Below are 15,117 nucleotides of genomic sequence, written 5' to 3'. Positions count from 1 at the left end.
AATAGTACTGCCCCCTTAGTTCACCTTCATATTAGTGCTGCCCCCTAAGTTCCCCTGCTCTATTAGTATTAGTAATAGTGTCACACTATTAGTGCCCACGCACACTAGTTCTGTCCCCTTACTGCCTCTTAACAATAGAGTTGCCCCTTTAGTTCACCTTTATATTAATGCTGCCCTTTACAAAAGTTTTGCCCCCTAAGTGCCCTTTCACAGTAGTGCTGCCCCCTCAGTGCTTTTTCACAGCAGTGCTGCCCTCTTAGTGATAGGTGCGGGTCCCACTGCTGGGATTCGCACCTATCTCCTAAACAGAGCACCAAAAGTGGTGGAGGGCACACTGTGCATGCACAGCAGCCCTCCATTAATTTCTATGAGGCTGCCGAAAACAGCCGAGCACTGGCTCGGCTATTTCTGTCAGGCCCATAGAAGTGAATGGGAGTGGTGGCCGGTCATGCGCAGTGCACTCCTATTTACTTCTATGGGGAGATCGCTTGGTGGTGGCCGGACTGGAGTCCATCAGCCCCCCTGTCATGCAATCACAGGATGGAGATGGGGGTCTAACAATGCCCCCCAGGTCTGCCATATTAGTACTCCTATTAGGCCCTGTCAGCACCACACTGATATGTATTATACATTGTAAAACAAGAATTGCAGTGTATTATATCAGCGATCAAATCCACATGTGACGAGGTACTCTAGTGGGACAAAAACATTCAAAAATAGACACTTTAAAATGTTTTATGTCAAAAAAGACAAAGAAAAAGTACACATAATTGTCAAATTAACACCAATCGCAGACATTCAATTGTGACCATGGCCGGAACAGCTTCCCCTCGATGAGATTGGGGAAGCCCTTTCTTGGTAATGATACCAAGGCTCCAATGCCTATCAGGTATATTCCAACATAGGCCTGCAGGTGGCAGCACTACATTGGAATGTACTGAATTCGCTACTCAGCAATGCATTACATTCCACTGCTGAATAGAAATAGTTATCCGATTGCATTTTTTTAAATAAAAAAATAAAGTCGTAAAAAATAGTAAAACAAAAGTTAAAAATATAAAAATTCAAATCACCTCCTGTTCCCCAGAATAAAAATAAACAATAAAAAAACAAAGAACATAGGCATTGCCAGTCCATAATTCCCTAACTATTAAAATATAAACATATTCATCCTGTATAGTGAACAATATACCGTAAAAATCAAAATGGCCGATTTGCAGTTTTTTCATTGGTTCACCTCCCTACAAAAAGTGATCAAAAAGTGATTCATACCCAGTATCAATAAAAAGTATAGATCACCCTGCAAAAAATTAGCCTTCACATGGCTCCGTAGATGTAATTTAAAAAAAAGTTATGGGGGTCAGAATATGTGAAGAAAAAGTTTAATTTTTTATTTTTTACAGTATTAAAACACAAGAAAAACTATACAAATGTGGTATCACTGTAATATTAATGACCAGGAGAATTAAAGTAGCAAGTCAGTTTTACTGTATAGGGAACCCCTAAGGGCTCTTTCACACGAGCGTGAGTGATTGGCTCCGGATGCGTTCAGGGTGCGTTCAGTGAGCCAGGGCTGCGTTAAAAAACGCAAAATATAGAACATGCTGCGTTTTTCACGCAACGCAGAACTGATGTGTGAAAACAAACTTTCATGTACACAGACTCATTGAAATGAATGGGTCAGGATTCAGTGCGGGTGCTATGCATTCATGTCACGCATTGCATTGCACATTTATAACATATCCACCTATCTGGAGAAAGGCGTTCACTTGAACACAGTTTGGTAAGCCAAGACAGATGTTGACGTCAGAATATAAGAGGAGACCAAATAGGTGACCAACTCAGGAAAGGACAGACAGCTTGTATCTTAGAAACTGGTGTGCAGAAAATGGAAGCAAAAAACAGCAAAAATGGCACACATCCAGTGTATATTTAATGAGGAAAAAGTTTATTAAACAGATCACAAGTAAAAACACAAAAAGTCCACTCATGAGCGTCAATGCTAAAGTTCAAAGTAGAACCCCCTACCATGACATGTCTTAAGTAAGTCTAGAGCACAAAAGGAGCCACACAAACTGCAAGCACAAATATAAAACATATGACAAAATATAAACTATACCTAAAAAGATATAATTAATGACAGAAATAGTATGAATAACCAAAAGGCTAAAAAAAAAAGCAACCTATGTCAAACTGTAATAAATGCTAAATTTGCAGTAGCCAACAATATAATAAAGTAACTACCACCTAATGACATGAATAAGCAATTAGCTACGACCTAAAACACTGAGTCTATCTCTGGCACATAGGCTAGTGCCGTGGAGTATGTCCCCACATATACTGCTGGTACACATGCAGGGAGTTACAGAAGTAACACAGCTAGCTATGTACAGGACTCTATCTTGACATATGAGACCATGCTGTATCGTAGGGCTCCAGTATTGTGTTAAAAAGTGCTCCTTTTAGGAGGTTTGAAGATGTACCACAGTCATGTGCCATCTATGACCATGTTTATTCATTTTATTAGACATATTTTATTTCTCAATTTATAGGAATCTACACAATATAACCAAGGAATTATCTATGAAAAAACATGGCCGCGTCTTTGTGAATATCTCTTGCTGCCTTCAAACCACTCTTACAAGCGGTTTCGATCCAGCCATGAGGAAGTGATGTGTGCTCCCCAGCAAAGTAAATTCTGCCTTCTGGTGTGGATAAGTATTCATACATATCTCCAAACTGATATGGTGTGAAATAGGCAAATGCTCCCATGGAATATGGATCCAGACTCCACTTCTTCACCACATACTTTGGGCAGAGTTTTCTCAGTATCTCCTTTGGTCTCCTGTGGATGTTGGACAAGTCTTCCAGGATGACATCAACACTCTCTTCATCACTGAGTGATAAAAAGAACATTGAATCGTCTGCTAAAGTATATGATGCCAGGAGGACACCTCTTCCATTGGTGAAGTTATGACTTGGGTAGTAGATGTAACGAGATGGTCGATCAGTAGAACTTTTTCCACCGACTATCCCATCCTTCTCCCAGAATCTCTCAGTACAGCTCAGAAGAATCTTTGTGGAACTTGTATAGTGAACGAAACTCAGAGCATTGTACTTCTCGTTACTCAGTGGAGGACTGAACTCTATACGCCTAGTGGCCTTGGCGGTGGTGGTGATGATGACATAGTCTGCAGATATGTTGGTGAGAGTCGAGGACTTATTTTTCCGGTATTTTACAACCACAGATTTGTGAGTCTGCATAACTTTAACTACAGTGGAATTTAATTTGATGACATTTGCTAGACGCCGGGCTAATCCTAAGGGCAACAGATCGAAGCCTCCGATAATCTCATCGAAACTGGTGAGAGAAATAAAATTGTAGACTTTTTAAATTTGTGTACCAGACATTCAATTACAAATGCTGCAATTCCTAAAAATGTATCCAAATGACATGCTCACATTATTAGCTAATACTGATAAGAAGCAAATGAACAGCGGCACTCACCCATATGCAATCAAAAGCGGCAGCTTTATTCAGTGAACACACCTCCTTTGGCACAGGTGCAGTCTGATTTGTCTATTTCCATGACGACAGCCCACACCAGAGGTTAAAAGGAGTGCTGGCGCAAGCACGCATTGACGCACAGCCTGATGAAGCGCATGTAGCGCGAAACGGCCGCCGCTGTTTGATGCGTGCTCTTAAATTGTCCGCCCCCTGCCTTACTTCACTTTGAATAAAGCTGCCGCTTTTGATTGCATATGGGTGAGTGCCGCTGTTCATTTGCTTCTTATCAGTATTAGTTACACTCTACTTACTGTTCTCAGCTGCGCACCGCCGAGTGTATGCATCCTCGCCAGCCTTGTGATCCGCACTGACTGCTTCAAGCTACTCACTGCTTGTGTGACTGTGCCGCCTCCTATCTAATTTTTGTCACATTATTAGCTGCTTAACAACTTAATAGCCATGAAGGGACCATGGTAATAACCAACGGACCCAGATAGATAGAACAAGACAGAGGTAGAGTAGGTACAGAAGCCCAACGTTGATTACAGGATGGCAAAGTTATCAAAATTGTTCTAGAAACAATTTACTGGTACTAAACAATGAATGACCAAGTTCTACATCCTGTCCTTGCCTGGAAAGTTTTAGAAGCCCGAGAACAAAAGTGTCTTATGTGCTGCAAGTTGTAGTTTCAAAAACGTCGATACTGTTTTACAAATATGGGGTAAGTCAGCCACGGCAGTTTTTAGGACCCTCTTAATTGGGCGCACTCATGGAAAAGTACCACCTATTTTTTGGGCTTGTTGGATGTTCATGGAAGACTTAAAAGGGTCGCCTGCTCAAAAAGTTAAATTAATTAGAGGCAGGGGGATGTGTAAAAAATAAAACAAAACGGTCACTCCTTTTGAAACTCCCAAGTCCAGTGCCGTCACCTTCATTACTGTGGGTGCAAAAAAAGTTACTTTTACTATGTCGAGGATTTCTTCGGGAGCACTATTGCAATCTGGGGGCACTATTACTATGTTAAGGTCACTATAGGCAGGTACAGTAATGTGGGCATCTGAGGCATCAGCAGGCACCATAATGGAAGAAGCAACAGGATGGTACTGTTAAAAGGGTGGTCTGATTGAACTTTGTAGAGGATGAAAAATAGGTGGAGAGGGTGCTGGGAAAATGAAGAGCCAATGTATGTGCAGAAAACATGAGACAAATCATGCTTTAGGCCTGTGGCCTACTAGACATCACTGCATCGCGCCGACTGTTCAAAGGGAGTGGGAGGATGTGGCCACTCATCATAGGAACCAGGTTAGGTGAGTTTATTTATTTTTATTGTTGCAAATGGTGCAAATTGGGGGCATTACTATTTTAACATGGCACTATGGGGGACATTACCATTAAAAAGGTGTACAGTGTTAGTCACTACTAATATAACGGGACACAATGGAGGATATTACCATATAACAGGGCACAGTGGGGGACATTACTCTACAGTGGGGGACACTATTATACTAACAGGGCACAGTGAGGGACATTACTATTGTATGGAGGCACAAACAGGAACATAACTACTGAGAGAGCTGGAAAAGTGAGGAGCCAAAGATGTCTTTGCTGCTACTTTTACACTTGCGTTGTTGTTTTCTGGTACTGAGATCCGGCAGAGGATATCCCCATGCATTCTGAGTGGAAAGAAATCAGTCCAGGATGCATCAGGATGTCTTCAGCTGCAAGCTGCGGTTTTGTGTCCGGTCATAAAAACTGATAAAAACGGATTCAGCATAGAAAACAATGTAAGGCCTCATGCACACAAACTTATTTTCTTTCCGCGTCCGTTTCATTTTTTTTGCGAACCGTATACGGAACCATTCATTTCAATGTAAGAAAAAAGGAAACCCAGCTTCCAGACGACCATATAAATGCTTTAATGAAAAAACGTGCTAAAATCCGGACATGTACACCAGGTCTACGCGTTTCAGATCAACAAATTCAGATCCTTACTCATGACAACATGTTGTCATGAGTAAGGATCTGAATTTGTTGATCTGAAACGCGTAGACCTGGTGTACATGTCCGGATTTTAGCACGTTTTTTCATTAAAGCATTTATATGGTGGTCTGGAAGCTGGATTTCCTTTTTTCTTATATTTCCATTATCGCTGAGTTCCTGGCGATTATCCGTGCCTCCATCTCAGACCGTGACCACGTGAGCCTCGACTTCTGCCTCTTTCTTGATTGCATTCATTTCAATGGGTCCGCAAAAAAAAAAACAAAGGTACTCTGTGTGCATTCCGTTTCAGTATTTCCGCAAAAAAAAGAACATGTCCTATTATTGTACGCATTACGGACAAGGATAGGACTGTTCTATTAGGGGCCAGCTGTTCCGTTCCGCAAAATACGGAATGCACACAGACGTCATCCGTATTTTTTGCTGATCCGTTTTTTTGCGGACCGCAAAATACATAAGTTCGTGTGCATGAGCCCTAAGTCAAGGGTGACAGATCAGTTTTTTAGGAGCCTAAAAAAACTGATCCGTCACCGATTGACTTTCAATGTATTAGTGATCAGGATTTCACACAACGGCAACCTAACAGAACGGATACATCCTGATGCGCAAAATCAAAACAGATCCGTTTAATTCCGGTATTGAGATCCTCTGCTGGATCTCAATACCGGAATTAACAACGCAAATGTGAAAGTGAACTATGTTCATGTTCTGGTGGTATTATTTGGCCAGGGCTTTTGTTGGTAATATTGGTCTTGGTTTACTGGATTTCATGCTCCTGTATGGTGGTATTATTGTTCTTTGTATAGTATGTTTTATTCAGTAACAGTGTGGGGGTAATATTTAAACACTTTACGATGATAAAATAGGTGCATTAAATTATATCATCGAAAAACATAATTTATTTCAGTAATTCAATTCAAAAAGTGAAAGTCATATATTATATAGATTCATTACACACAGAGTAATCTATTTCAAATGTTTATTGACAGCAAATCTCAGCAACGTAAAGTGAAGGCAGGTGCCGGCGCCAGAGTGCAATGTGTAGTGACATGGAGGTCTGATCTGAGGTCTGGCATGGAGGTCTGATCTGATATAGGGGTCAGATCTGATGTCTGATCTGAGGTCTGATGTCGGGGTCTGATCTGAGACATTTTTATATAATTCCCAGAGAACCCCTTTAAAAGTTACACAGTACCTATCCATTCTAGAGGACTGTCTGTGTAATACAGGATAGGATAGGCCCTCCAGAGTGCTAGATGCTCTTTGTATGGGTGTCTGATCTGAGGTCTGATATGGGGGTCTGATCTGAGGTCTGATCTGATATAGGGGTCTGATCTGAGGTCTAACATGGAGGTCTTATCTGAGGTCTAACATGGAGGTCTGATCTGAGGTCTGGCATGGAGGTCTGATCTGATATAGGGGTCAGATCTGATGTCTGATATGGGTGTCTGATCTGAGGTCTGATGTCGGGGTCTGATCTGAGACATTTTTATATAATTCCCAGAGAACCCCTTTAAAAGTTACACAGTACCTATCCATTCTAGAGGACTGTCTGTGTAATACAGGATAGGATAGGCCCTCCAGAGTGCTAGATGCTCTTTGTATGGGTGTCTGATCTGAGGTCTGATATGGGGGTCTGATCTGAGGTCTGATCTGATATAGGGGTCTGATCTGAGGTCTAACATGGAGGTCTTATCTGAGGTCTAACATGGAGGTCTGATCTGAGGTCTGACATGGAGGTCTGATCTGAGGTCTGACATGGAGGTCTGATCTGATATAGGGGTCTAATCTGATGTCTGATATGGGTGTCTGATCTGAGGTATGATGTGGGGGTCTGATCTGAGGTTTGATATGGGGGTCTGATCTGAAGTCTGATGAAAAATCTTTTTTTTTCTTTTTCTTTTTTTCTTATCAACAACCTAGATGCAATCATGGTTGGAGGGATACATACACCTATGGGTCCATCGACATTGATGACGACCTGTAACAAGCTTATGCACTGTACCTTGGGATGCCAGTAGGAGCCATTGCTGATTCCAAGAGTGATGTATAGTAGTTTCCATTAGCGTTCAAGTAGTATCCAAGCATTTGAACAGCTCCTGCACTTAGATGTCCTTCATCCACTAGGACAGACTGTATAAAAGAAGCACACCATAAGTAGGTTTCCACCCTACCATCCATATCTACCCCCTGACGAATAACAATGTGTAAAATCCTTGTGCCAACAATGTCTGAGGGGGCTTCAACCCCTCCCTTCTCTTTATTAGGGCATCTTAGAACTGCTCTAAACAGAATGGGGTCTGGCTTTAGTGACAGGTAGGAATCTAGATGTAAAATTAGCGCACTGCCATATTGCCACCAAGGAACACTAGTGCATCAAAATTGCATTAAAAAAAAGTTTTTTCTAGTCATTATGCAAACAGCATGATGGAACCCGAAATCAATAACAGAAAACCGAGTCTAAATAGGTGTTGTTCTCAAAGAGGTTGCCTTTTGGAGAGGTTTCACTGCATTAGCAGAGGCAGTAGAGGCCCTGTGCCAGAATGATATAGGGGCTCTCTATGTAGAGCAACTTCCATTTGTTTCTCTCAGAATCCCTGAATATTTGTCATCTATGACATCTGTATCTCTTGGTCTCTTGCGTTGCATCTATCTACTTACAGAAAACATTGTGGATAGTTGTTGGAGTGCATTATATATTTGTGATAAATGACTTATAATACCTGCTTGGAAGATCTGTCAAATGTGTCCAGGAGTACAGAACAATCTCCATTTGTTGCTGTGACGACCTGAAAAGGACAAATGTAATTAGATTGGGAATAGAGCCAGCGTGTCCCTCACTGTAAATCTTGTGTGTAGGGGCGTAACTATAATTTATAGGGCCCCATAGCAAACTAAGATGGGACCCCCACCACCAAGTGTAAGCTAATTAAAACAGCAGCATATATACAGTGATGGTCAGTTTGCAGTTTTCGCCAGCGAACACATGCGGGCTGCCATCTTTAGTAAGGTAGACTCACCCGTCCGGCGATGCACAGGTAAGCCCTTACCTGTGCCTGTGCAGGGAGCCGGTCTGAAATCAAATGCGGTCACCGGGAGCAGGCATTTCCGAGAACAGCCGCCGGGGGCCTTTATCGGGCTGTTTTCGGAACTGCCTGCTCCCGGTGACCGCATTTGATTTCAGACCGGCTCCCGGCACAGGCACAGGTAAGGGCTTACCTGTGCATCGCTGGATGGGTGAGTCTACCTTGCTAAAGATGGCAGCCCGCATGTGTTCGCTGGCGAACACTGCGAACTGACCATCATTGGTTATATATAGTAGCACCATATATCAGAGAACCCAGACTATAGCAAAAAGCTACCATATTGTTATTCACCACAAAAAGGTACAATCTTCTGGCACCTGATAGGGCCCCCCGACCTCTGGGCCCCAAAGCAAGTGCTAAGGCAGCTATAGTTGCAGATATGCGTGGACATGCACTGGACAAGATGAGAATATTCACTTTGCATAGCAAAATACATTGGACATCTGAGTAGTGACCAGAGAGAACAAGTCTTGCAAAATGACCAAAAGAGATATATCCACTAAGTGGTGTTCTTGGAGGACAGAAGATTCTATAGTAATGATAAAAATTAGGCCCCTTTCAGCAGCTGCTTGACGCCACCACCCTATTAGCCACCCTCAACCACATGCCTTGGTGCCTCCTTTCCATTTTCATCACTCAAGTACACTCTCCATGTCCAGGTTTGATAATATTGTAGCATCTACAGAGGCCATATCCCTGTGCAGGTTCTCCTAAAGGGTCACTTTTCAGAAAACTATTGGTATGCCAAAAGTTTTCATCTGTGGAGGTCTGAGTGCTGGGACCCCCACTGATCACTAGAACTAAGAAAGAGAAGCACTTTCACACGTCAGTGATTTCCATCAGTGATTTTGAGCCAAAACCAGGTGCGGCTCTAAACACAGAACAGGTGCAGATCTTTCCCTTATGTCTGTAGAGCTCCAATCCTGACTTTGGCTCACAATCACTGATGGAAATCGCTGACCAAAATACGGACGTGTGAATGAGGCTTAAGGGCTCATGCACACGACCGTATGTATCTTGCGGTCCGCAAAAAATACGGATGACATCCATGTGCATTCCGTATTTTGCGAAACTGAACATCTGGCCCCTAATAGAACAGTACTACCCTTGTCCATAATGCGGACAATAATAGGACATGTTCTATTTTTTTGCGGAACGGACATACAGAAACAGATTGCAAACAGAGTAACTTCCGTTTTTTTGCCCTAGGGGAAATACCGGCATGAGGACTGCCACTGATCTGTGTCAGAGCTACTACCACTCCCATTCTCCGCTTGCTCCTCGCAGGCTGTCATTGCAGCAAGCCCTGGAGAAGCCAGTATCGGGGATGGAAGAGGTAGTGGCCCTGATGAAGGTTGTGTAACGGTGTACTCCTTCGGGCCGTTGCTCCCTGGGGATCAGTGTAGTGGAAAAGTAGTTTTGAAGAATCTAGAAGTTAACATAGCACAGTCTTTTTTTAATAGGAGAAATTTCCATGTGCAATTTTTTTGGCACCAGTAAGGATTATGGAGGCAGTTGTATGGCTGCAGTTTAGCACTTGTATTGAGCTGGCCTGGTAGTAGTCTGGGTGATAGGTGTCTTAGCCCATTCCCTCACCTCACAGCAAAGTCTTTAAATGCTGGTCTCAGATATTCACTCTGCTGTCTGTCTTCTCAAGGATTTACTTGAGGATAATTGTTGATTGTTCTCTCTGGAGAATCCTTCTTAGGAGCAGGAGCTCAGCAGTGTGCCTCCTCTCCTTTCTCAGGCTGATCTAGAACTCCCGCTCCTGGCAGGAAGCAGGACCAGCCCACTCTTACCAAGAGGGGAGGAACAGGGTGGTTAGCTCTGTTCCTGCCAACCATCGCCATCCAATCTTTACTGGAAGATACAGCCAATGCATATAAAATACATAACAATATAAAACATAACTATTTACAATTGTAATACCCCCGGGTCTGGGATACTGGATCAGTACTTGGAAAAACCCAGGAAACATTGATATGGCCACAAGGATTGCCTAGAAAAGGTTAAGGATCTCACTCCGTATGAGCTAACTCTGAAATATGGATGGTCAGGCACCTCCTCAGCTATGGCTACCCTATTAGGAAAGATTTATATACCTTGTCTAATAGATGATAATACAGATCATTAATAGATTTCCCTTCTTCATTCATGTTTAGTTCAAAACCAAACAGATTTGGGTCCTTCATCACATCCTTAGTCAAGTGTCTGATATTATTGAACAAATAAAAATTGTCGTCATCTGATAAGATAAAAGGTCTCAACTTCAGGCCGATCAGTCTGATGTATTCACGGACAATCCTGTAAGAGGGAAAAGAAGCATCATCAAGATGGAACCCATACTATTTGTGACTATTTGGGAGTGTTCTATACACCTTATTAGATAATTCTGCAGACTGCAGTTACAATAAATGTCTCTGGCTCTGGAGGACATGTCCCATCTCGCATTACACACACAGCCCATTGATTTGTATGTGAACTGTGGTGGTGCCGCAGGGAACAATTTACTCACAGATGGGGACCGATCAAGGGAACACTTTGCAATCAGCTAATTGTGAAGGAGGAATTTTCCATCCAAACTACTGTGTTAAAGGGGTTGTCCAAGTTTTTTTTCTTTTAAATAAAGCACTCTAAATCTGATGGTCAGCAATATATACATAAGCTAAGCAAGTTTTAGGCAAAAAAAATTATATTTACTCATTTCCCTAGTTATGTTCTGGCCCTTTGTTGACATGCAGTTGCAGAGCTGTTGGGGATTGTAACAACAATCACTGAGGTTTTCCTCATGAATATTTGTGGGTGTCAACAAAGACTGCCTTTCCCCTCCCCTTTCCCCTCCCCTTGCTCTGCAAAGGGAATGAATAAAATTTCTTCCCTGTCTGCAGCCTAACTGCTAGACTACTCATGTCATATGTGTGGGACTACAAGTCCCAGATGCACAGTACAATTACATTCCTGACACACACAGGATCTTCTCCCTACCTGTTCTTGGGCAATGCTATGCAGACATTTCCTCACAGCAAGCATGAGTACAGAGGAGAGGATTCCCCCAGTCTCTGTCAGCTCTGTATTTGCAGGGTGAAGAGGGAGGGAGGATCCTGTGCATTACATTTGTCTCCTCAGTGCCTGGAGAAGACATAACCCTGCAGCTGCTCAGATTCTGAGGCAGTGCCTCCAGAGTCTGTTCTGCTGATAGTAGAAGGGGTTAAACGTTGCTGAAGAATCCAGTGGGAGGGGAGACACAGAGCAGACAGCTCAGCCAGCACATTGGGCAGTGCAGGGGAGCGTGGCCAGCAGATCGGGCAGTGCAGGGGGTGTGACCAACAGATCGGGCAGTGCAGGGGGTGTGACCAGCAGATCGGGCAGTGCAGAGGGTGTGACCAACAGATCGGGCAGTGCAGGGGGTGTGACCAGCAGATCGGGCAGTGCAGGGGGCGTTGCTTGTTGCTCCAACAAGCACAGCCCGCAGTGACATTCTATGCACAGAGGCAGACCTGCTCCTCAGGCTTGCGCACTGAACATCATCAGAGCAGGGAAAGAAGCTGACATCACAGGTCATGTGAATTGTGAGAAAGGGGCCACTGTACTTGAAGTAAGTGAATTAAAACCCCCTTACATTTGCTTAGTTAGAAACATACAAAGAACAAAAAAATAACTTGGACAACCCCTTTAATTTTAATTAAATGGGTTTTCCAAGGTTTAACAATGGAAGAACTATCCCTGGGATAGGTCATCAATATCAGATCTGTGTGGGTGTCCTACAACGCACATCCCTGTCCGATCAGTTGTTAAGGGAGTAGCTCCAGTGTTGGATATAAGCGGCAGAACTACACAACTCCGTCCATTGTGTTGTGGAAGGAGATGATTACTACAGCACCGCTCCAGTCCAGTGGATGAAACTGTGTACTTCTGGCTCCGGAGCTACTCCTGTACATCTGATCGTTGGGGGTGCAGGTTATTGTTTCCCCACAGATATGATATTGATGACCTATCCAAGGGATAGGTCTTCAGTTGTTCAATCCTTGATAACCTTTTAAGGGTATAAGGGCAGTGCAGTTTATGTGGAATCTCTGCATAGATTTTTGTGCCGTTTTTGCTTCATTACCACACCAAATCCATACCAAAATCAGCATGTGGATTTTGTCATGGATTTTGATGCAGATTTTGGCTCATATTTGCCCCAAATCTCACCCTCTGCATTACAAAGGATGAAATATGAAATAAAAATCCACCCAAAAATTGACATGCTGCGGATTTCAAAATCCACACCACAAGTAAATTTTTGTGCTGAAAACTGCTGCATCACGTAGATGAGATTTTCAAAATCTACTTAGCTGGGACTGTATTAGGGTACTTTTACACTAGCGGCAGGACGGATCCGACAGGCTGTTCACCCTGTCGGATCCGTCCTGCCGCTATTTTGCCGTGCCGCCGGACCGCCATTCCGTCCCCATTGACTATAATGGGGATGGGGGTGGAGCTCCGGCACAGCACGGCAGTTTGCGGTGAGAGGCCGCCGGACTAAAAAGTCAGACATGCAGTACTTTTAGTCTGGCGGCCTTTCGCCGTGCACCGCCCCCGCCCCCATATGCATGGTGTGCACATACCCTTAAAGGAATTTCCTGAGATTTTTATACTGATGACCTATCCTCTTCGCGCAATAACTTCATAAATTAATTTCTACTGAAAACTATTTCCCGAAATCAGGTTCAGTTCGGAGCCAATACATTCTAATACTGTAAGGAGCTCCTGCTCCCTACAGTATTAGAACAGAGTTTTATGCGAATCGACTTCGGATGTTTCATCCGAAGTCGATTTGCTCATCCCTAGTCATCAGTATCTGATCGGTGGGGGTCTGACACCCAGGACCTTCACTGATCAGCTGTATGAGAAAGCACCGGTTTTCGCAGTAGCACCGCGGCCTTCTCTCAGCTTTCCCTAGGCCAAGTGACGTCCAGTTGGTGCTGTGGCCTAGGAGAAGCTCAGCCCCATTGAAGTGAAGGGGGCTGAGCATGATACCAAGCACTGCCACTATTAAATGTACAGCGTTGTTCTTGGTTAGCACGGAAAAGGTCACAGTGCTCACAGGAGTGCCGCGGCCTTCTCAACAGCTGATTGGCGGGGGTCCCAGGTGTTGGACCCCCACCGATCAGATACTGATGACCTATCCAGAAGAAACCCTTTTAAATAGAACATGGTCATGAAGTCATCATCCATGAAAATGCATGACTTGATATGATGTAAGAGCTGTTCTGTGTGTTCTGAGTCAATCAGTGTCTCTCCTGATATCAGATATCACAGAGTGTCTGATATTACTGATTTATGGAAAACATTACAACAGTAGACACACTTTAATTTTCCAATCCTCCAAAAATATTCATAATATAAACATGACACAAAATGTTAGAAAATGATCTCATAATCTTCATACAGTATATTGTGCATTTTGGTGCACAAGTAGTATGACTTAGGTAAGTGTGCTCCTTTTTCCACAGTGTATCATATCTTGTATAGGCAGCACTCTGGGCTTCTGTACCCAATCAAGTAATTTGAGGTCCATACCTGTGAGACTCTGGCAGACGCATAGGTCCCAGATCTGCATACCAGCCCTCCGGATCTCTGTGTGTCTTCACACGACCTCCAGGACTGTTGTCGGCTTCCAGCACAGTCACCTGCCATTTGAAGTATAAAGCATGATGTATATGACCTTAACATGGTGTTGGTATTCTAATTGCATGGTATATGAGGTTTATCTAAGTATGTGACCAGTATTTAAAGTGGAGGACCATGGCTTGAGCATTGCTATGGGTCCAGGGTACTTTTCATTAGTCATCGCTGTGTCACATTCTTCTGTAGTTTCATATAAAGTTAGATACAGTCTATGGCTGCTGTCCTGACACCTGAGACTTTGCGAGCCCTGAGATTATCACATTGGAGAGCAAACAAGCTTCCAGGTAAGATCAATCAGAAGTGAAGAAGGTTGGGAACGTAAGTATCATGAACAGATAAGCTGAGGACATGGGTTAGTTAAAGGGGTTGACCACCCTAAGTATCAAAAATCCAAAGTGCCCCAGACAATAGAAATACTTCATGGTTTTGGCCATCATATATAATTTTTCTAACCTGTTCCCCATGGCACACTTCCCTGGAGGAGCTCCTCAGACCGGCTGTGTGGGAGGAGCATCTGGAAAGTGAAAGTAAAAATCCCAGCATGCACTGCAGCAAGTATCTTCAGAGGAGCAGTCACATGACATCCCCGCCCACCTGTGTTCCCATGGAGACAAAAGCCCCTCCGACATTATCAATAACTCAGTTATCAGTAAATAACTGCAGACATAGTAATAGGAAGAACGCCCCAGTCCCAGCAGTAGAGAGGTCACTGCCCGTCCCACACAGGAATGGGATGCTGATGTATCACACATATGTTGCTGGGGGAGTTACCCTGTTCATAAACTTGCTGTGGGGCCTAGTCATTTCTAGTTGTGCCACTGGATGTAAGCCATGAACAGAATGAATAGAAGG

General features: G+C 43.5%; 1 protein-coding gene across 3 annotated transcripts in view; it reads right to left on the bottom strand.

Moving 5' to 3' along the window:
• Positions 1–1,925: 1,925 nt before the first annotated feature.
• Positions 1,926–15,117, bottom strand: part of LOC120997986 (L-amino-acid oxidase-like) — a 30,247-nt gene continuing 17,055 nt past the window's right edge. For all 3 annotated transcript variants that reach the window (XM_040428403.1, XM_040428388.1, XM_040428395.1), the window contains 5 exons: positions 14,158–14,267; positions 10,695–10,896; positions 8,230–8,295; positions 7,512–7,639; positions 1,926–3,361 (listed from right to left, as the gene is read on the bottom strand). In XM_040428403.1, coding sequence (XP_040284337.1) covers positions 2,578–3,361; positions 7,512–7,639; positions 8,230–8,295; positions 10,695–10,896; positions 14,158–14,267 — 1,290 coding nt within the window. In that variant the 3' untranslated portion in view covers positions 1,926–2,577. The remainder of the gene's footprint in view (positions 3,362–7,511; positions 7,640–8,229; positions 8,296–10,694; positions 10,897–14,157; positions 14,268–15,117) is intronic.

The sequence above is a fragment of the Bufo bufo genome, chromosome 1, assembly GCF_905171765.1.
Source record: "Bufo bufo chromosome 1, aBufBuf1.1, whole genome shotgun sequence".
Taxonomy (NCBI): domain Eukaryota; kingdom Metazoa; phylum Chordata; class Amphibia; order Anura; family Bufonidae; genus Bufo; species Bufo bufo.
The sequence above is the reverse complement of the archived record's forward strand: the minus strand, read 5'-3'. Positions and strand labels throughout refer to the sequence as shown.